At 37.3% G+C, this 21,366-nt stretch overlaps 1 protein-coding gene across 10 annotated transcripts in view; it reads right to left on the bottom strand.

Annotated features, from left to right (window-relative positions):
- The window catches only part of mapk10 (mitogen-activated protein kinase 10), a 402,326-nt gene that overhangs the window by 92,940 nt on the left and 288,020 nt on the right, over positions 1 to 21,366 (bottom strand). For 2 of the 10 annotated variants that reach the window (XM_051928086.1, XM_051928088.1), the window contains exon 9: positions 5,565 to 5,636. The exons of the other annotated variants lie outside the window; for them this stretch is intronic. In XM_051928086.1, the coding sequence (XP_051784046.1) occupies positions 5,565 to 5,636 (72 nt within the window). The remainder of the gene's footprint in view (positions 1 to 5,564; positions 5,637 to 21,366) is intronic. 10 annotated transcript variants of the gene reach the window in all.

Here is a 21,366-nt window from a genome sequence, read left to right as displayed (position 1 = left end):
GGGAGCTACTGGATGATTTTTATCTTAAAATAATGATTTGCAAAAGTAACCTAAGTCTGGTTAACTTTAACAATACTCTGGAAAGGGCTGGTGGTCTGCTCAGGTTTGGATGTTACTTTATATCCAATTACACTAGAAAATAGTCTGGCTTCCTGACGCCCTACAACTGGATTAAGACAATGGAAATTCTATTGATAAATACATTAGGAAAATAATAAGGTTATAATAATGACTGAAGGTTTCAAAATATCATCACAAGTACCTTAGAAATAACTTAAAATATGGCTTAGATGGCAAAAATGTTTTGAGCTGTAATCAACCTTTTGTTTAAAGCAATAGTTATGTTTTGTTTATATACTTGGTATAAAGTACATATAGTATTTATTAATAGAGAGGGCAAAGTATGAACTATGATTTTGTTATTTATTTAAATGTATTTTTTAATGTAATGTGCTGGTTACTACAGAATAATGTTTTCATCTCTTAGTGCTGCCTACACCTCACACTATGCAATGATCTCCCTTCACTTCTAGTCCTTTCATATCTACCTGAGTGTAGGAAGAGCTGGATGTGGTTACTATTTGAGCAATACAACATACCACAGCTACAGATACTTAATTACAATCAGGAAACTTTGCTCTTCAATCTTGTGTTGCACACTTTTACGCGACATACACAGAGGCGTAGCTAAGGTTTTCAGCGCCCGAGGACAATTGAAGATTTCGTGCCCCCTTCTGTTTGCCAAAATGCAATGGGGAAGGGAAATTTGGCGCCCCCTGGATGCTGCGCCCGGGGACAGATGTCCCCCCTTGCCCCCGCCCCAGCTACGCCACTGGACATACGCTCAGATTCCTATCAATTTTTCAGGGCTTTGTATGTGACTACTGTGTGTGTGGAAAAGCCCAGAAAGATTACAATTACAATAAAACCCTAAACCTAAACATGCGCTCCACTCCCTTGGCAGAAGATCCATTCTAGATTAGTAACAAAATTCAAGTGGACTGATTTTCAGGTGATATGATACTGAAGCATATTTCCAGAAAAGTTGGGGCACTGTGAAAATGTGAATAAAAACCGAATGCAATGATTAGCAAATAATTTAAACCATATATTTAATCGAAAATAGAGGAAAGGCTACATATTGAACATTGATGGTGAGAAATGTTATTGTTTTATGAAAAATACATGAGGTTGTATGTTTACGTAAAGGTTAGTAAAGGTTCATTCAGATTTGTCACTGCCAAGCACAGGGTTTGAGGTTTGACCCATGCCCTTTTAGTATAACAGGTATACTATTTATTCATTAGATGGAACCAAGATATGCCAAATTTTGCTTGTAAATTGTGGAGTTACTGTCTTCCTCCCACCTGTCAAAGCAAAGATGGAATAGATTTGCACAGGAACTTAATACTAAAGAGAGAAATGATAATGTCTTTATATTTCATAAAAAATATGTGACATTATCTTCCACCTGACACTTCGTTTTCTTGAACGTTATTTTTTTAACTTTAGGTTCCCAACCCTGGATGCATTGTAGAGAACATTCACATACACAATCAGCCGCACTGGGTCAGTTTAGAAGTTCTAAGTAACCTAAGAAGCACAACTTTGAAGCTGGACGCTCTTGGAGAAAACCAACATGGACACTGAGGTCTTTCAACGGGTCCGTCAAGCTGTTAGGCAGCAGAGCTAACCGCAGTGCCACAGGGCTGCTAAATTTATATAACTTTTTAAATCTATAAAAAAAAAAAAAAAGAGTAATAGGAAACTTAGAATGCTATGTGCTGCAAAAATTACAACTATTTTCAACCATATAAATGGCTCCTTTTAATAAAATGCTTTTACATAAGTATTATGTTCTCTGAGTTCAGATAGAGAAAAGGTACTATATTATAAACTACAGTGTCTTATTCTCACCTTGCTGAAAGTCTCCCTTCAAAATAAGGAGCTGGCACTTATTTTCCAACCTCAGCATTTCCCAAACCTACTACAGCGTAATTAACCTTTACTGGAAAAAAAAGTCTTACAGACATATTTTAATGAAACACCCTAGCTTCTTCTGCAGCAGTCATTTCAGAGTCTAATATGGTTCTATCAACTGGGGCTGACTGCTGCCACACTCATTTTTAATATTTCAGAAATGTCTTTTTTTTTTAATTCACTGCATTATTGAATTTCATGGCCTGGGGTATTCTTTGATTTTCATTGCAGATGAAGGGAGATGAAGTTACCAAAGATTTCAATAATATGCTGAACCAAGCTTGTTTAATGCAATGTGTTAACATGTCAATAAATTATAAAAATGAAGTAAATATATTCTATATTTTCAGATTTTTTGGATGTAAATAAAATATACAAATATATGCCTCACATAAATGCTACAGAATTCTGCAAAATGTTTTGCAGCAAGCTGTATCTCATAGCTATTTGCAGTAAAGATTTAGTGGCCATTCTTTACTTAACGTAATTAAGCTTTCTTGGATTTCGAGTGGTGTGAATGATCAATAACTTCATTTTTCTTTCATATAATTTCATTCCAAATTATAAACAGATGTAAAAAATGCTGATTAGCTATTGAAACTAATGGAAACTTAAAAGCAATAGAAACTTAAAATAAAACTTCATGAGATACAAAAGCTGTACTTTACAAAGTAGATGCAATAAGACAGTGAACATTTATTCTTAATGGTTGAAAAAGTTAATAAAAATGACTGAATGCGGATTTGTAAGTAAAATGACAATAGTGTTAACCGTGAACATTGACAGCTAGTAGCGCACTTAGAAACAGAAAAAGCAAGCTGGAAAATAACATTGCTGATATGCAACATTTTAACCATACATTAATGGTTGTAGTGGCAGTCATAATCCTATTTTAACATTTTTCTTGTCAAAATTTCATGTTCTCACGCTGTTTACATTGGTAAGTAAAAATACAAAAAGAAAAATGGTAGAGACCATTAAAAGTGGCTGAAGTAAAATTAACTCTGAAATAAAAAAAAGCTAAAATGAAGCAGTTGAGAAGCTTACTGATCACAGAGTAAGTTGCCAGATTCACAGTTCTTCTAGGAAATCGTGTATTATGCTCTACCATCACTGACCACAAATATGTGGTCTTAGCCCAAAGCACAAGACCATGAGAGATGGGGACCAGACAGACTGAGAAACTGATTGTTGTGAATAAAATGTAATTTGTCACTTCAGACGAAGAGCCAATGAGTTCTCTGCACTGTGACAGCTTGTACTTGGGAATGATCAGAACTGTAAAACTCTGCAATGTAATGGCTCTGGAGGCAAGTTGTTTTTTTCTTGAATAAGATGCATATATTCCACATAACTCTCTCCTTGTAGGAAAAGTTACTTCTGGGTGTTAAGTGGCACTAGAACCTGCAATGAGATAAGGATGAGGTCCCGATTTACCTTGAAACATCCCTTCAACAACAACAAGAGAATACAATGCCAACAAAATGAGGACTCCCTTGTGTACCTTAGTATCTCCAACATGGCAGCAAATCATTTCAATGTGCTCTGCAAACTGCAGTCTGATGGCTGGCAAAATCAAGAATGTGTCTGGGGATAAAACATGTGTTAGGCAATAATAAAATAAACTATTCCAGCACAAAGAATTTTACATTTTCAGTCAAGGTAAAGTGATTAAATAGCACACATACACATTAGTGTAATTTAATAATTTAATTCTCTTTTAAATGATCTTATCAAAAGTCTGCTCTACTCTTATGTGACCTCCCGCATAGCGGTAATTGATAACATTTACTTCATTATAATGGAATATGTTTAAATAATTACATTATGCAAAAGAGAAAAAAAAATAAACACCCAGTGTTTTATATCATGAAACCTTTCCAAAAAGTCACCCAGCTATTAGTGTAAATAAAATTGGGCACATGATGAGATACAATATTTATACGGTAACGTATTTAAAAAATTCAAATGCAAATTCTTTGCACTGTGCAAGCTGAGACAATTTTTTTAAAAAGAGTTAATGTATTGTTACATTTCATAAGACAAAATTAATATACAATTAATTAAGATATTTTTTTCTTTTCAACTACACACATTTAAGTGGCCAAAGTTGGATTAAACTCATTATAATAAAAATATAACCACACTCCTGGGCAAGGTAAACCCTCCGCTCTGAGCACAGTTTAGTAGCTGACTAATGTGTTACTGCTCACAGTGCTCAGGCCTTGCTTTAAACACTTAGGTCACACTTGAATCCTGTAAATATGCTACGGTCTAAAATAATATTTAAAATAACAAATAAATAGGACGTTCTCAGCAGGACAGACTTGCCAAGCCGCCTAATTAAACTACCACAATCAAACAGCAAATCGTGTCCTATAACCTTGTCCAGTTTCATTTTTTGTGAAAAACACCAAGCACAAATGTGAATGTTTTTTTTGTTTGCACAATCCGTTGTGATCACAGATGGACCTGACAGAACAATCCTTAAATTGCCAGTGGGTGCTTAGGCATTTTTTTTTCCTTATAACAGTTTTAAGCAAATCAGTACTTTTATGTTTTAAACTTCTTCATAAGAGATACTGTACACATTTTGTGTGCACCCTTGATGGTAATTCTGTTTAAAAAAGATGCACAGTTCAACTTTTACACAAAAGATCTAATGTAATCTTTCGGAACTATTTATACTTAATCATTTCTGATGCAATTGAAAAAAAATAAAATGTTGCTTTATATATTTTTGAAGCATAGAAAACATTTTAATAAAGCTGTATTCTTATGTCTAGTTCCATGAAAATAAAGTCGTGATAAAAATATAACACCAGGGAAAACTTAAGATACTCTCTCTTAAATTACAATATGGTTTAGGACAATGGGAACAAACCACAACTGCCTCAGAGGAATAAGGTGCTCAACAAAGCTGCTGTGTGAAGTTGGGGCTAACCTGAAACTGGCACAAAGTTATATCAAACAGTTCAAGGATGGTTCCAGACATGTATCTAAAGTGAGAGAATATTCTGTCATCATCTACTGGCGGGGATACCAATCCATAATAGGGTCATCACAAGCACACTGGAACGATTTAGAGCTTCGCATCAACCTAACATTTGTTCCTGTGGGAAGAAATTGCAGTATCCAGACAGATAACAATGGGACACTGGATGAACGTGCAAACTCCAAAAACACAGATCCTGGGCCAGGCTTTGAAAGCTGAACTCTCCAGCCATGAGGCCTCTCACACAAACTGAAATTAAAATCATACAAATGTTTTTTTTTAATTTTTGGATAGAATTTCAAACTATAATATTCTACAAGAAGTTCTTACATGAACCCTAGGAATTGCTAGATGTTTTCTCACTTTAGATAAATACTGTATTTTTATATACAAGAATGAAACATGAATTTACTAATCAATGATGTGGACAACCAAACTAGGCAGAGGATTAACAAGCACATGGAACACTTTTTACAATACAAAGCACATAATATCATGATAAAAAATATTAATTACAATATGAGTTTTTTTTCTTAAATTGTTTCAGAAAGTTTCAAAGGCTGTTATTAACCACTGCAGAGAAGGATACGATCAGTGCCTGGGAACAAAACAGTACCTCTAATCATTTCACCAAAGATGCACCCCACTGACCACATATCAACTGAAACCAAAATAAAATGAACAAATAAAAATGAAAAAGGACATTAAGATCATAATGTGTAACTATTTATTGTCTGAAACCAACTAAACAGTGATATCCCAAGTGTCAAATAATGTATGCTTTTTATTGCAATTTGTTACTTTAGATCAGTGTTTCTCAACCTTTAAGTATTTGCGACCTGAGTTTTCACAACAGTTTTAATCGCGCCCCCCTAACATTTTTTTGAAAGGAGCCCACTAATACCAATTTGTTCTTTTTTAATTAATGATATATCATAGATGCATCTTTTATTATACCTACTTAACTTTTATTGACATTTATCTAACTCTATATTTATTTTTCTAGAATGTAGTTTAAGTTAATTTGTTTTGGTTTCAATAGATATACTTTTCATATTTTCAACTCTTGTTTTCTTTTTTTCACATCTTTGTGCCCCCCTTTTTGTTACTTCGTGCCCCCCTAGGGGGGCCCGCCCCACAGATTGAGAAACACTGCTTTAGATGAAGATAAACTATCTAAAACATACTATTTTAGGATATTATAACTAAATGAAACTTCTAGTATGAACATAGGCAGAAAGCATGAAGAAAAGTCAATGTGTAGCAGCATAATATGATGGAATCAGCTTAGACAATGGACATGATTTTAGCACATTTCAGCAATCTGGCAGGCCAAATAAGAAACCCAGCAGCATTTAGGTGAAGCGGCAGCACTTTGCAGTATGAGAGTCTGACATCCTGCCGTGTATTGCAGTGTTAATTCTCTTTTATAAAATATTGCAGCACTCTACCCACTTACAAATGTATGGTATATTCAGTTTAGTTATAACTAATTTAAGTCTTTAATTATGGTATAAAGTGAATTATGGGAAAAAGTGAATAGCAGTAAACTGCAAACCAAAATCAAGTGGGTTTGGGATAAATATATATGTGTGTATTATGTTTTATACAGTATATATTATTCTGTGTATATATATATATATATATATATATATATATATATATATATATATATATACACACATACAGGGTGGCCCACGAAAAAATGGCCTGCCTCCACCGAGACAACTGCATTATGTGGTGAAGACAAAAATGATCGAATTTGGTACTCATATTTACAGAAGATGCTGAAAGCGATCTCCTCGTGCATCAATACATCTCTGTGCCCGTTTCAGCATGCTCATGTACACTCTTTGCAATGTCATGGGATTGATTCTCTTTGTCGTGGGCTGCCCTGTATATACTCGTAGGTCTATATTAATGTGACACTCTAATTTTTACCCTGTCAAGTAAGCAGACCAGCTGTTGTGGTGTTGACATCCGAGGTTCGATCCTCATAAGGGAAAGCAAAGGTGCATACACCTGATGAACGCCAATTAGGGTGAAACATGTGTCTTGTACACTTTGTATTATTTGGCAAGTACTCAGTCAGTCAGTCAGAAGTACTGTATCACATATTTTATATATACATATAGTCTATAGTATATACACACACTACCGGTCAAAAGTTTTAGAACATCTCAGTTTATTCAGATTTTATGGAAATGCATGCAGTTTAATGTTTTAGTGTATTATGAAATAAAGGCATAGAACAAATAAACAACGGCAAATAAAAAATAAGTCAAGAAATTATTAAGTGTACAAACTTTTATTCAGATTTTTGATTCATCAAAGTAGCTACCTTGTGCTGATATAGCAGCCAAACACACACACTGCTTCTTTCTATAAGTGAAACCATTGGTCAGAAAGATCTTCCCAACACTGTTGCAGACGTTCTCACAAATGTGTTGCACTTCCAGGTTTCTTTCCTTTCACCCTTCTGTCTAGTTCGTCCCTACCTAATGCAACAGGGTTTAAGCCTGGAGACCATGCTGGCCACTCCATGCTTTGAAGTGTACTTTCTTGTTCTTTTCTTTTAACGCATTTTTGACATCGCCTAGAGGTATGTTCTGGTCTTTGTCGTGCTGTAAGATGAACCCCTAACCTATTAGACCCAGATCAGAAGGTACTGCATGGTTCTGCAAAATACCCTTTTGATTCAGAATGCCAGTCACTATGTGCAAGTCACCAACTCTGCCTGTTGGTGTCACACACTGAGGAACCATCCTTTACCAACTCGACAGTGTAGAAAAACCCTGTGTGATGAACCAAGGATTTCAAATTTTGATTCATTGGTTCATAAGACTTTCTTCCAGTTTGTAGTAGTCCACAGCCAGTATTTCAAAGCCCTGTCCTTTAAGGAATGGCTTTCTTACTGCCATTCACCCTGTTAAACCTGCAGAACAAAGTCTCCTCTTCACAGCAGAAACTGAGACTTGCTTTTTTCAACCTCTGTCAAGCTATGCTTGAAGCTGTTGTGCTGTGAGGGTTCCTATCACGCAGGCTGGTGACCCTTAGAAACTTGTCTTCCAATTGATTTATGACTTTGGGTCTGCCAGATCTCATTCCATCCATTTTCCAATCGTCTTTGGAGTGTGTAGGACACTGTACTCGATGACACTGATTTTTTTTTGCAGTTTCTCTAAATGAAAGGCCTACACTTCCAAGGGTAATAATGCTCTGTCTCATTTCATGTATTAATTGCCTTTTTCTTGCCATCACCACTGGAATTTACAACTTTCTACAGTGCAATATTGTCTAAGTAGTACTTCAGAGGGTGTAGTAATACAGTCTGTTCCAACTCTGCTTTAAGACAGACAGAGGATTTGTATGTCATCAACAGAAGTTAGGACACCTGTGCAAACTGTTTACTTCAACTTGCAAGACTTAATTTACTTTAATTGCTGCAGAACATCTGTATGTTGTAACTTATTAGTTGTTCACTGAAGAAGGCCCATTTGTATTTTACTAATGTTTAATTTTTTCAGTTTTTGCTAATCCATCCATCCATCCATTATCCAACCCACTATATCCTAACTACAGGGTCACAGGGGTCTGCTGGAGCCAATCCCAGCTAACACCGGGCGCAAGGCAGGAAACAAACCCTGGGCAGGGCGCCAGCCCACCGCTGGGCGCTTGCTAATCTAAACTTTAAATTTAAACTTATAACAGCTTTTCACCATTTCTAGTCATTCATTACATTTCAACTGATTACGTTTGAAGAAAAACTGAGGTGTTCTAAAACTTTTGACCGGCGGTCAAAAAAAAAAAAAATACATACACACACACACTCCATCAAAGGATTTGGGGTTGCACCAGCACTTACTGGTTCATTTGTTTTGTCGCCAGCACCTCCCCTTCCTGTCTGCAGAACCCATAGCCTACACAACACCACTGTTCATTGTTAATGGATGCAAACAACAAATAAGGATGGTATAACTATTGAGTCAGGGAAAACATCATTTACGTTCCAGAGGACAGCACTTTGTTTTTGTATTTTTCATTCACTTGCCTCCCAGAAATTAAAAAGGGTTTTCCTTCGAGAACACCTAACCATTTTTAACATTTACAATAGACATACATCAATATTAAAGTTAAGATATGTCTATGTTGTGCTGATGAGTTGTTTGTGGACTGTAATAAATACTAAAAAGGAAATGGAGATGTTAATAGGCATGGTACAGGGTTTTTCTCACACAACTACTTCCTCCCCAGAAGAAGAAAAAAGGCAGAGTGTGTATAAAGAACTATGTCTATATCTGGCACAATTTTCACATCTGGATCCCCTGCTCACCTTAAACCTTTGTGCTTATATTTGTGAGCTATAATCTAAATGTAAGAGTATCTCCCATATAAATTTTAGAAAATAAAATATGGTTTCTCCTTTCCTTTAATCATTAAAATATATGTTGTTTTATTTCACCACACATGTGATTTCATTACCTATCTCAAATATATTTTTTTTCTTCAAAGGAAGACATTTCCCTAGGTCAGTATTATTTACTGAGCCTGAGGTGGTCTACACTGTTAGAATTTTTCATTCATATTTTTCTTATTGATTTTTTTAATATTAATTAAAACACACTATTCAGTGTACACAACGTTTCCTAGATTTGGGTTAATTTTTTACAGGAGACACCCAGTAGAAAAAACTACTCATTGAGTTTGGTCAAATTAACAATGCTCAGACTCTCTGTGGTTCTTAAGTGATGTTCAGGGGATTCAATTGGTCTATTGTTTTCTTTCCAACTACTCTCTCATGTAGATTTAATTAGAAGTCGTCTTATAATCAGTGAAATTTGTCTTTTAATTACTGTGCCCTCCACTAATACTGGCTTCCTTCATAAATAAAATCAAAATAGGCTGGAAAAAAGTATTACTTATCCTCTCAATCTTTCATTCAAAATATTAACAAAATCTAACCTTTACTTGGAATAAAATAATTAAAAGGAAAACAATTATTTTTTCTCAAATATGTGTGACACAATTATTGGCAACCCTTTATTTAATATATTGTGCAGCCTCCTCTACCAAAATAGCAGCTCTGAATCTTCTTCCATAATGCTTAATGAGGTTAGAGAACAAAATGGCAAGTGATCTAAGAGCATTCCTTAATACAGAATCTCTTCATATCCTATAGATTTTGAATTTCACGCTTGTGGACTCTCCTTTACATGCTCATCTTACAGGTTTTTAATGCAGTTTAGTTCAGGGGACTGGAATTACCATGGCAAAACTTTGACTTTGTGGCTACATATTATGATTTGTATCATTGCCCTGCGGAAAGATCCTACAACAACCCAATTTAAGATTTCTGACAGTCAGTTTTCGATTTAATATCTGTTGTATCTTGATAGGAGTCAATGATACCATGTATCGTAAGAAACGTTTGAGGGCCATTGGCAGGAAAACAACCCCACAACATCTAAGATCCATCACCATAGTTCATAATGGGGATCAGATACCTTTCTGCATACATCTATGCCAGACCCAGCTTTGGTGTTTGTTGCTAACCATACAAACTAACCATAGAACTTGGGGCCATTGAATGTTGCAGTAATATTTGGCAAATGGTAGGTGCTTAAGTCTGTTGCAGTAGTGGCTTTTTTGATGGCAACCCTCCCAAATAACTTGTGGTTATGTAGGTGACATGTGATGTAGTTTTGGAGGCTTTCTGACTTCAAGACCAAACTAAACTTCTGCAATTTTTCAGCTGTGATCTTTGAAGATTCTCCAGACACTTCTTCAATGTGTGTGGCAACAATTTAGTCACACATCCTCTTCCAGGACGGATCTTAACGTTTGCAGTTCCTTTAAAATTATTGATTACTGTCCTGATAGCGGAAATGGTCATTTAGTTATTTTCTCATAGTCATTTCTTGATATTTGCTGCTCAACCATTTTTTGTTGCACATTTATCCCATTGTGATGGATGACTAAGGGAATTTGGACTGTGTGTCACCTAATATTTATACCCCAGTGAAACGGGAAGTCATAGCTGTCTATTTAAGTGTTCCTACTTACTCAGATGAATTTAAAAATGTAAAATATGAATGGGAATATATTAAAATTAGTGCCAATAATTGTGGAACAGAAATATTTCAGAACAATATTTGTTTTGATTTTCCATTTTAATATCCATCCATCCATCCATTTTCCAACCCGCTGAATCCAAACACAGGGTCACGGGGGTCTGCTGGAGCCAATCCCAGCCAACACAGGGCACAAGGCAGGGAACCAATCCCGGGCAGGGTGCCAACCCACCGCAGGGCACACACACACACACACCAAGCACACACTAGGGTCAATTTAGAATCGCCAATCCACCTAACCTGCATGTCTTTGGACTGTGGGAGGAAACCCATGCAGACACGGGGAGAACATGCAAACTCCACGCAGGGTGGACCCGGGAAGCGAACCCGGGTCTCCCAACTGCGAGGCAGCAGCGCTACCACTGCGCCACCGTGCCGATATTTTCCTTGCAATTATTTTATTTTAATTACAGGTTAGATTTTTAGTAATACTTTGAATGAAAGATGAAGAGGACAGACAATAAAGATTTTTTCACACTTCATTTTGCTTTACCATGGGTGGCAATTTTAGTGTAGACCACAAAGGTTTATCACTGCATATTTTATATATCTTAGAAAGTCTTACAAACTTTTGACAGAAGTGATGTTCATTTTATCTCTTTATTTTCAGCTTTTCTACTCTTAAATTCTTTTAAGGTATTTTATTCTATTATCTAGTTCAGGAAGGTGCCCCAGTGCTGGATACAGTCTTCTCCTGGTTAACTGGTGACTGGTTACTACAGGAAGCAATCAAACACTCAGAATCTAAACGCAAAAGTGATTTAAATAAAAACAAAAAAACAAATGAGATCAAATAGATGCTGTGGTATAAAATCTTTTGATAATTAAAAGGTAATTTAAGCCTATGCTCTTGGTAAATTCTGAAAATACAAGAGGGATTAGAAGAAGCAGTCTGAAAAAGTCAATTAAAACACAATTGTAGAACTAGAAAGTCAGCAGCCATAACTTCCAAATGATAACACTTGCAAAACTGCCTTGGCAAACTGTTTCCCAAAGCTGATTCCTGTGCCTGTAAGTTTTAGGTTCCACCAATTTTATATCCGGAGAAACAAGTCCAGTCTTCAATTAAATGTCTTGGTCAATTCATCTGCTTTATCTTACTATCATTTTGATGTCAGAAACCAGCCACACTGCCTCCCTTAATTAGTTTTATACAGTGTTAATCTGGGCAGCGTGGTGGTGCAGTGTAAGTGCTGTTGTCTCAAAGGTCCAGAGATATGGTTTTAACTGTTGGTTCAGATTTCTTCATAGGTTTTCATATACTGCCATTAGGAGTTTTCTATTTTTTAATTTGCTTTATTGTTTCCTTCTTTGAAAATTGACAAAAAGCTGACACAGGTAAAAACAAATGATAACGCAGAACCACTCCTTCAGGACAGTTGCCATCTATACCACCCTTATCAAGCCAAAAGTTGAACACTTGTTATACTCTGTGAGGGATGGCCGGCCATATATTCCTGCCCACACCTCCAAACCGCCAGGTGGAGTCCTCCCAGCAGTATGGAGGCTCCCCGAATTCCAGCAGGTCCTCATGGACCTTGTAGTTTTTACAAACAGCCCTGCTGGATACCATGGGGACTAGCAGGAGCCGCTATAGGGAGGCTTGGGGAGTACTACGTGCCCTATAACCCGGAAGTACGTCTTGGTCACATGGACAGAAGGAACGACGTGCTTCCGGGACGAAGAAAAGGACTTTTTATCTGACCCGGAAGTGATAAGGATTCAGGGACTGCAGGGTTGGAACCACTTCCGGGTCAGGAGATATAAAAGGACCTTGGGAAAGCCCAGACGCTGAGCTGAGCTGGGAGGAAGGGTGGCTAAGTGTCTGGGAGAGGAGGAGTGAGAATTGTGTCAATAATTGGAGTTTGTATAGTGTTTATGAGTAGTATGGAGTGGAGGGTGCTTGGTGCACGTTATTATAATAAAAACAATAATAATTGAACTTTTACCTGGTGTTTGGCGTGGTACCTGAGAGTTCAAGAGGACGATAGCACCCTCTACTGGTACAACTCCTATAATTCTTTTTAGAAATTTCTTAGTTGACAGAATATTTTTAGAAAAAGAAATCTAACACCTTGCAGCATTTTAGTCTAAGATTGCTTAGAATAAAAACCCACAGCCACTGGGGTCTCCTAGTGCAGAGTTTGGAACCACAGCTTTAAATCACCATTATGTCCCCTCCTAATTGAAATATTGCAATTTTTATGTTACTTAAAATACATTTTAGGTAAACATTAGAAATGTACAATAAAGACTAACATGAGGTTTAAGAACCTGTTGAACTACTTAACTATTTATTGTTGACCTGATTTCTATCTTATTGTTTCAAGTATGGCTGGTATAGGTCCTGTGGTTAAACATTGCCACTTTAGAGATCCAGAGCCTTGGGTTTTAATCTCATGCCCATTTGTATGAAGATTTTACATGGCTCTGTGGGTATGTGAGTGTAGTTATGTGCATGAAAGGACACTGTGATGGACTGATGGCCTGTCTACGGCTGTTTGTCTCCTTGCATCCAATGTGTCAACATCATTGCTAAGACAGGTTATAGCCCCCCTTGACCATAAATTGGATTAAACAGGTTTGAAAATGTTACGTCCAGGAGCATGAATGTGAATTACATTCAAAGCACCACCAGTTGTGGAGTCTGCCTTGTCTGTATGGTTTCTTCCCACATCACAATGATACTTGCATGAGGCCGATTGGTGACTCTAACCTAAAACAAGTGAGTGCAGCGGTGTGCATGAGTGGGCACTGTGATGGACTCATTCTCTTTGTAGAGGCTGGTTTATACCCAATGCTGCCAAAACAAGCTCTGGCTTGCCATAACTCTGCCGTGGGTTCAGGAATCCATCTAAGGATGCTGCAAAGTTACTACTTAAATGAAAATGACACACTTTTTTTATTTTTGGACAGAACTGATTGTCAACTGAACATTTTTATGTTTTAGTGTGACATACAGTATGGAGCCACAGCTGCAGAAAAGTTATACCTGAATGATTATAGTGATTTAATCTGATTTTGGCCCATTCATTTTTTTGTACTGTACTGTAAAATTAACTCAAAGATACAATACTAGTTGAAAAGGTATGACCAAAAATATAGCCATGCAAATATGGAAAGGAAAAGAAAACATCTAACAGAAACAATAGAGCAAAGATGGGGATGTGTTAATGAAGGGCACTCTAAATTTCACTAAAAGTGTTAATATTTGTTAATAAGAATACATCTCATCAATGTGCTCATTGGTCCGGGAGACATTTACAGTTTATAATATCTAAGGGACAATTAGCTAGGACAGTTGGTGTGAAATCTACAATTAGTTACAGGATGACAACTATCCTTCTGGGGCACACCAATATTTAGAGAATACCCTTTAACCAAGATAAAGCTTAACTATGCCATGGCGGTGCAGTGGTAGGCGCAGCTTCTGGGTTTAAGTATCAAAAAGTTTAGCAACACAAATAAATAACAGGCCAGTTTAAAGTTAAAATTAACCTGAAACCCATGTGTTTGGGATGTGTCAGGGAAAAGGAAACCCTAGACTAGGCCTACATAGACATGGGGAGAGCATGCAAACTCTTTCATACTTCCTGGACAAGTAACCAAACTAGGATCATGGGAATTCTGAGACAGCAATGCTAACTAGTGCAACTCCATGCTATCACAGTGTGTCACAGACAACCTCAAAGGAATCATAAACTATTAAATCAATAAACATATCCAAATAATGCCATCAACACTTGATTTGACAACTCCAAAATATAGAAGATGGTATACAATAGTTTCATCTAAACATAGTGCCAATGTTCATGACAAATACAAAGCTAAAAGAACTAAAGAACTATAGGCAAGGAGTTTCAGACAGCTGACATTGGAGCCATTGACTTTTATCTGTTGCCATTAGCTTTTTAAAGTTGGCAATGCTACTGCACTGGATCCCTGAAAGCAATTTGTCTCAAATGCATACTCAGTTTGATATTAGCACCCACTTAATGTAGCACCATCCATGAATAGCAATGTTAGATGATTCTTTATATTTCAAAATCACTGTATTGTCAAGATATGTACAACTGCTGTTATTTCATTTTTCCCTTTAAAAGGATCCTCTAAAGGTTTATTTTCTCCAGGGCTACAGCTCTGTTTTGTCAGCTGCCCATAGTTCAACAACAAATTAGTGTAAAGGTGCACTATATGGTCAAATGTTTGTGCACACCTGACCATCACACCAATATATGAGTGTGTTGGACATCCCATTCCTAAACCATGGGCATTAAGATGGAGTCACTGATTCACCCCAGGCTTTGCAAACAGGGACACAGTCATGCTAGACCAGAAAAGAACCTTCTCTAAACTGCTGCCTCAAAATTGGAAGTGCACAATTGTCTAAAATGTTTCTGTATGATGTAGCATTAACAGTACCCTTCACTGGAACCAAGAGGCCTAGTCCTCCAAACTCTGTGCACTGTGCTTTACACCATTTCAGCCAATGCCTGGCATTGCACATAGTGATCTTAAGCTCAGCTGGGCCATTTAATGAAGATCCCAATGCACAGTTCTTGTGCTGAGCTGTTGTTGCTCCGAGACACTTCCTCTTCACAATATTAGAATTTACAGTTGACTGGGGTAGAACTAGCAGAGCAGAAATTTCACATATTGACTTATGGTAAATATGCCATCCCTTAAGACTGCCATGCATAAAGTCACTGTGCTCTTCAGTACGACCCATTCTACTGCCATTGTTTGTCAATGGAGATTGCACCTGTTAACAGTGGGTGCAGCTGAACATTTGAACTCTAATACTTGTGGCCACATAGAGTTATGCCGAGCTACATTTATGTTAGTAACTAGCAAAGTACTTTGTCTTCTTGTTTTTTTAAACAAATATATATCTTTATGTGTATTCTTACTGTATGTCTACGTCTTTATTGTGTATGTGTATTTTTATGTAATTAGTAATTGGTAAAGTTTGTATTTGCATTTTAACTGAAAACCTGTCACAGCGATCTGTGCCTACACTAAGTGAAGAGTGCTTTAAAAAAAATAAAACTGAATTGAACTGAACTGAATTTATGACCAAATTTGCATAGAATAGTTAGAAAGTGGACACACACACACACACACGCACACCCACACACACATACACATATATTACATTGTGTGACAGTTTAAGGGTCCCCGTGACCCCTTGAACCCTCAGACCAGACGTCAGACACCAGATAAAAGTCCAAAATTAATATTTTATTATAATAAAGTGCACAAAGCACCCTCCACTCCACTATACTCCAATAAATCAATAATCTCCAATAAACAATCAATACAATCCTCCACTCCCAGACGCTTTGCCACCCTTCCACCCAGCTCAGCTCAACGTCTGGGATTTCCCACAATCCTTTTATAGTCCTTGACCCAGGTAAAAACTTCTCCTTTTCATCAGCCCGGAAGTATATCATTTCTTCCGTTTCCGTGACTTTGAAATACTTCCGGGCTATACGGAAAGCATAAATCCCTGGGCCTCCCTGCAGCGACTCCTGGCAGCCCCCATGGTATCCAGCAGGGCTGTGCATTAAAACGCCAAAGTCCATGAGGCCCTGCTGGAATTCGGGGCACCTCCATGTTGCAGGGAGGGCTCCATCTGGCGGCCTGGGGGAATTGGCCGGACTGTATGGCCGGCAATCCCTCACAATTGTTAGATTAGATTAGATACAACTTTATTTGTCCCTAGGGGAAAATTTGGCTTTTTACAGAAGCTCTTAAAATAGATAAGATACATACAGTCGTAAATTTTATATATACTGTATATATACAGTATATAAACATGCACACACACACACATTTATATACTGTATATCCCAGTCCCAGTGAGGTATTATGCATGCATATTGTTGTTGGCAGAAAGGAGCTCCAGTAGTATTTCTTGACACAGTTCTGTGTTATCAGAGAGAGGTTGTACAGCACTGTTCATAATGACACTCAGTTTTGTTTTAATTCTCTCCTTCTACTAAATTATATTTCACAGGTTGTGAAGAAACTCTTGGATGGGTGCATGATCCGGTTGGGATGGTTGGTGATTGCTTTCCTACCCATACAATGGATGTGCACAGGGTGACTATCTATTGGGTTAATATGCCCTTCCCAGTATGGTTGGTGGCAAAATTCCACTGGTGCTGCTGCAGTCTGGATTCCAACAGGGCTGCATGGGAATTGTAGTTGAAGCACGCAGCCATGTTGGAGGCCTATGGGGCTGTTGGTGTGGCCCCCTTCTGTCTGTCCCTTAAGTACTTCTGAGGTATAAAAGTGACGTACCAGAAGTAATTCTGGGTCCCCACTTTAAAAGACGCCCATCTTCCTCAGTGAAGAGAGCCAGAGTTGGCAGCTTAGTGAGATGAAGCTCACTTGGAGTGGAGAAAAGGGAAAAGAAAAAAGAAAAGAAAAGAAGGGAAAAGAAAAAGGCAGTGGGTGGTATTTTATCTTGCTATAATGTAGTAAAGAAGCCTGGTGAAAGAATGAAAAAAAGAAAAAAAAGGCCTCATTGAACATGGGACTGTGAACAGTGTATTTGTGTCTCGGGTTAGGGGCTCTGTGGTGCTTCCTAGTGACCATAAAGTGTATATCTTTTCAGATGTCTGACTTTTTAACAATTGCCACACCTTTATCTGTTTAATTGCCTTAAAAAAACTTTCACACTATTGCCACTGGTTTAGGTTAGTTCTTTAAAGATGTGTTATTTCTGTCCTTCTATCATTTTATATCCATTGACACCGTACATGTTGACTCGTCAGCCCATTTCAATTCAGTAGTGTGACACAATGGTAGATTAGTAATAGCACTCTGGAATTTGCTATGACAACATCAAACTGGTTTGAATGTATTTTTGAATTAGTTGCTAGTTTTAAGTGACACCTAACAGGTAGTGAACACTCAAAATGCATACAACGGTGCTAAAGAAACATTATTTGATGCAAAGAAAAAAGGATAAGAAAGAAGTCTTTGGCACTGTTCAAATTGAAAAGAGGCTCAAAGAAGTTTAGAGCCAGCACGTGTCTGTTAAATGTTTTGTTTTTTGTCTTATGGCAACAAAGTGGAAAAAGAAAACGAATGAGCTGGGATTTTGGCTTCTTTTGGTGTGCTTCACTTTGATTGGCAACACTGAGGTATTTTGCGATAATTGGAATCACAATGCAAAGTCATAAGGGAATTGTTTAATCAGTTAACACCCCCATAATTACTAGTCATATAGTATGACATCCTCAGAGAGAGAAATTTTACATGCTCTCGAACTAGGTTTGCGTTGTGGTGGGTGCGGCAACGCACTGTAATCAGTGCATGCTCTCAACCTCAACCTCCAACTAGAAGTTGTGTTAAGTCCTGTTGTGTGACTCCTACTTAGGCGCAGCTAGACCGTGGCTCTTTGTAATAACACCTAGACAATCCCTACAAAGTTGTCCTTAAAAAATAGAGTTATGCACTTGATCAGCTTATAGGAAAACATCACTCATCACTGCTTTTGATAGGACATTTTCGCTAGTTTTTCAATCTCAATCTTGCTTATGGCATGCTGGTTAGTAACTTTGCAATGGAACTCAGCAGTCACAGGAGAATATTACAGTACCAAGGCTGAGAAACTCTGATTTACTGCATATTATGTACCTAATTGAAATGCAAAAAAAAATGTCATATCTGGGTTCACATGCATTTTAAGACATGTGCACATTTCTGTAGTATAAGTTAGAAAGACATTTACAGATTCAAGAAATGCTGCTCCTGCTACAATGTCAAGTTCATCCAAACTGATTAGAAATGCTTGGTTGTGTTGGCGTATAAAACTGAAATATGTTTGGCATAAACAATTTAACGCCAAGCTCCATCTGAGGTATAATAATTTTTAAAGCAACACATATTTGCTGACCTTGCAGCTGCTCAATGCCGCTTAAGACAGATATCACTTATTAATAATGACTCAGTAATACAGTTGAGGTTTCTGTACTATTTATAATAGAATTCAGAATAGTAAGCATGTTCTCAGAAGCTTGGCTTAATATTTCATGTTTTAGAGTATGCAATATTTCAAAATAGTACAAAAGTAATGAGCTACAAGAAGTTAAAAAAGACCTGCTTATACTTTCCCTAAATATACGGTGAACAACACTTAATATGGAAGCCATGCTCGTGTCTAACAATGCGGAGCCAGTGCCTTGGAGACTTAGCCCAAGGAAGGACAATGAAAAAATACAGGGACACCACAAACCTATAGAGGGGACTCTCACTTCACATCCCTGCAACAAACATAAGGTTATGTTCCTTATAGTCAAGTGATTTTGTGGTTTGGAGATCTGGGGAATAGGATTTATAACCACCCCAACACCAAGAGCCTAATGAAGTATAATGATGGGAGGCAAGACTGGAACAAAATGATAAACAGGCAGAAGGAAAAAAGGTCAGGATGTGGAAAGAGAGAAGGAGAGGGAGACAAAGAGAGAAGCAAGTGGTGAAGACAGTAAAGTGATTGAAGGGGGCAATAGGTAAGTTGTCCTACCCATTAAACAGGGCTTCAACAACCTCAGGCAGCCCTAGAGAGGCTTCTGGGTTAATGTTTTTCTTCTTTTTGTGTTGACTCTTGAGCTCTCTCTCTTTCGGCATTCCTCCTGTTATAATTTCCTTTAATAAAAAAGATTTTGGTGATAGCACTTAGCCTCCCTGACATCTGTCCAAGTTTTGGGAAACGGTTCTATTCAATAAGGGTGCGCACAAAAAGGCGACCTTCAAAAGGGCGACCTCAATTGGGCGCGGAGAATAAAAGCGCACATAAATAAAAGCGATCTTCAAAGGGGCGACCTCAATTGAGCGCCGAATAAAGGCGCGCGTAAATAAAGGCGAGCTTCAAAAGGACGACCTCAATTGAGCGGCGAATAAATGTGTGCGCAAATAAAGGAGCGCTTCAAAAGGATGACCTTCGGAGCGAATTAAATTAATTGTCCTTGATTATGCTAATAGACCGCATCTCGAATATCTACGTGGCATTGCACATAATCTACAGCTTCAAGTGTAACTTGCTTTCACCTTTTTATACATTCAGTCATTGCCTTAATCTAATTTTCTGTAATTTTGAAAACAAGGAAATATAGAGAGCTTTAGAAATAGTTCGTTATAAGTAGTTCGTTAGAAGTTCATGCATTAATTAATTGGATGTTTTAATATTCTTGCTTTCACCTTTTTATACGTTCAATCATTGCCTTTATCTAATAAATTTTCTGTAATTTTGTTGCGTTTGCCTTTATTCGCTGTGCCCAATTGACGTCACCCTTTTGAAGCACTCCTTTATTTGCGCGCGCATTTATTCGGCGCTCAATTGAGGTTGTCCTTTTGAAGCTCGCCTTTATTTACGCGCGCCTTTATTCGGCGCTCAATTGAGGTCGCCCTTTTGAAGATCGCTTTTATTTATGTGCGGTTTTATTCGCCGCGCCCAATTGAGGTCGCCCTTTTGAAGGTCGCCTTTATGTGCGCGCCCTTATTGACGGATACCTTGGGAAACACCACTACTGCCCCCTAGTGGTTCGTTGTATCGAAAATGATGATAAATATGGACAAAAGGAGATGGACATTTTTTTCCCTTTCTTTCAAAAAAATCAATTGAAGATGGAACTTGCTTAGCATTTCATGAATCCATTGTAAATTATTTGCATTGTATGGCTAAATTTGCTTTAAGATTTCAATTTGATATTTAAACATTCAGTCAACATTTATTTTAACATTTAACACAATGTGACTGAAGTAGGACAGTACACCTTATATTTCATATTATGGATTTGTAAATATTGCAAGATGAAACAAAAACTGAGAAACAACATTATACTTTAGGATTACACTACATATCTTGCAGTGATAAAATATGTTATAGGTAATATAATGTTTGTATTTAGGGACCTTTGAAACTTGACGCAATTTCATATTGAAGAATTTGGGTGTGGGGTGGCCTTGTTAAAATTGTTCCAGTATTCTAATATAAAAGACAATTGGGCTCTTAAGTGGAAGTGTGCTGAATAAGAATAAACTGGAATGAATTTTGTACCGTTACTTTTATTAAATGATTATAAGTGTAAGTTGGCATGGTTGTGGAACAAAGGTCAGCAGTTCTTTCTTTTGCCATTCCTCCCTTAATTTTTATTATTCATAAAGAGATTCTGGTTATAATATTTAGCCTTCAAGGCATCTACTAGGTCTCAAGGTGACTCTCAAAATTCTCTCTAGTATTTAATTAAT

The sequence above is a fragment of the Erpetoichthys calabaricus genome, chromosome 5 (assembly GCF_900747795.2).
Source record: "Erpetoichthys calabaricus chromosome 5, fErpCal1.3, whole genome shotgun sequence".
Lineage (NCBI taxonomy): Eukaryota > Metazoa > Chordata > Cladistia > Polypteriformes > Polypteridae > Erpetoichthys > Erpetoichthys calabaricus.
The sequence above is the reverse complement of the archived record's forward strand: the minus strand, read 5'-3'. Positions and strand labels throughout refer to the sequence as shown.